Consider the following 1,721-nt stretch of genomic DNA (forward strand, 5'->3'; position numbering starts at 1 on the left):
ACAAAAAAATCACCCCTTATTAACTCTTCCTTTGTTTTCTCCCCTCCACCTCTAATCTTAATACACACACACACAAACACAGGCACACTCCACACACTAGCAAGAACACTTATTGAGAGTGATGGAGGACAGTACTAGTGCAGTTCAGCCACATGAAGTGGAAGAATGTAGAGGTGTTCTTAGGGTGTATAGTGATGGAACTATAGTAAGATCAAGTAAGCCAAGTTTTGAAGTACCAATACAAGATGATGGCTCAGTTCTTTGGAAAGATGTTGTATTTGACGCCATGCATAACCTTCAACTCCGGCTCTACAAGCCGGCTTTGGCCACTTCGGCCACTAAGCTGCCCATCTTCTACTACATTCATGGGGGCGGCTTTTGCATCGGCTCACGGACGTGGCCAAATTGCCAAAATTATTGTTTCAAGCTAGCTTCTGAGCTCCAAGCCGTGGTTATCTCCCCCGACTATCGGTTGGCTCCTGAGAACCGGCTCCCAGCTGCCATTGAAGATGGTTACATGGCTGTGAAATGGCTACAAGATCAAGCCGTGTCTAATGAGCCTGACACGTGGCTTACAGATGTTGCTGACTTTAGCCGAGTGTTTATTTCAGGTGACTCAGCCGGTGGCAACATCGCGCATAATTTGGCAATTCGGCTTAGAGTTGGATCAATCGAGCTGGCGCCGGTTCGAGTTAGAGGTTATGTATATTTGCTTCCTTTCTTTGGAGGGACTACAAGGACAAAGTTTGAAGCTGAGGGACCTAAAGAAGCTTTTTTAAACATTGAGCTCATTGACAGGTTCTCAAGAATTCTTACTTTTATTCAAAAAACTTATTGTTACATTGAGTTCCATAATCAAATAACTTCTTTTGTTTCTGTTAAAAATCAAATTATGTTTCATAGGAGATTCTAATCAGCTTTTTCTTATGATTCTTCTTTGAAACTTTACCTTTTGTTCTTGAGATTTCGATGAACAAGTATTTTGTTTAAGGATTCTTTTTCTTAGAACTCTAGCTTATGTGGATTCCACAATAAAAATAAAAAACTTAGCTTAAATACATCGTCACTCTAGATATAACCAAATTAGCTCAATCTAAATGTTTGGGCTACAAAATTGATTGGTCGGCCGAAACTAATTATATTTCCTAGCTAAGTATAAAATTTGTATATTATATAATAAATATATATACAATTTTGTTGGCTATTATTTTTGAGAAAGACAAAAAAGTTATATTTCTCTAAATGTTGGACACTCATTGTATATTTCAATGCTGCTTTCCTCATTTACAGGTTTTGGAGGCTATCAGTACCAATAGGGGAAACAACTGACCATCCACTTGTGAACCCATTTGGGCCCAACAGCCCAGACTTGGAAAAGATTGATCTTGACCCAATTCTTGTAATTGTTGGGGGATGTGATCTTCTTAAAGACAGAGCTGAAGACTATGCAAAGAGATTGAAGGAATGTGGAAAGAAGATTGAATATGTGGAGTTTGAAGGACAACAACATGGTTTTTTCACTATTTATCCTAATTCAAAGCCTTCCAAGAAGTTGATGCTCACTATCAAGAAGTTCATTCGAGACAATTCTTCTTAAGAAGATACAAGAAATTTATTGCTAATAAAGTTTGGTTTTCCTTAAAAATGTAATTCTTCTTCTTTTTGTTTGTTTTGTTCCGTCTGTTTTCTTGTTTTATTGCTATGCTTGGTGTTTTGCTCTA

The 1,721-nt window shown here is 37.9% G+C and overlaps 1 protein-coding gene across 1 annotated transcript; it reads left to right on the forward strand.

Annotated features, from left to right (window-relative positions):
* Positions 1 to 1,721, forward strand: LOC104118218 (carboxylesterase 15-like). The gene is made up of 2 exons (XM_009629427.4): positions 1 to 798; positions 1,291 to 1,721. The coding sequence occupies exons 1-2, from the start codon at positions 122 to 124 to the stop codon at positions 1,595 to 1,597; spliced, it is 984 nt and encodes a 327-aa protein (XP_009627722.1). The 5' UTR covers positions 1 to 121; the 3' UTR covers positions 1,598 to 1,721.

The sequence above is a fragment of the Nicotiana tomentosiformis genome, chromosome 11 (genome assembly GCF_000390325.3).
Source record: "Nicotiana tomentosiformis chromosome 11, ASM39032v3, whole genome shotgun sequence".
Lineage (NCBI taxonomy): Eukaryota > Viridiplantae > Streptophyta > Magnoliopsida > Solanales > Solanaceae > Nicotiana > Nicotiana tomentosiformis.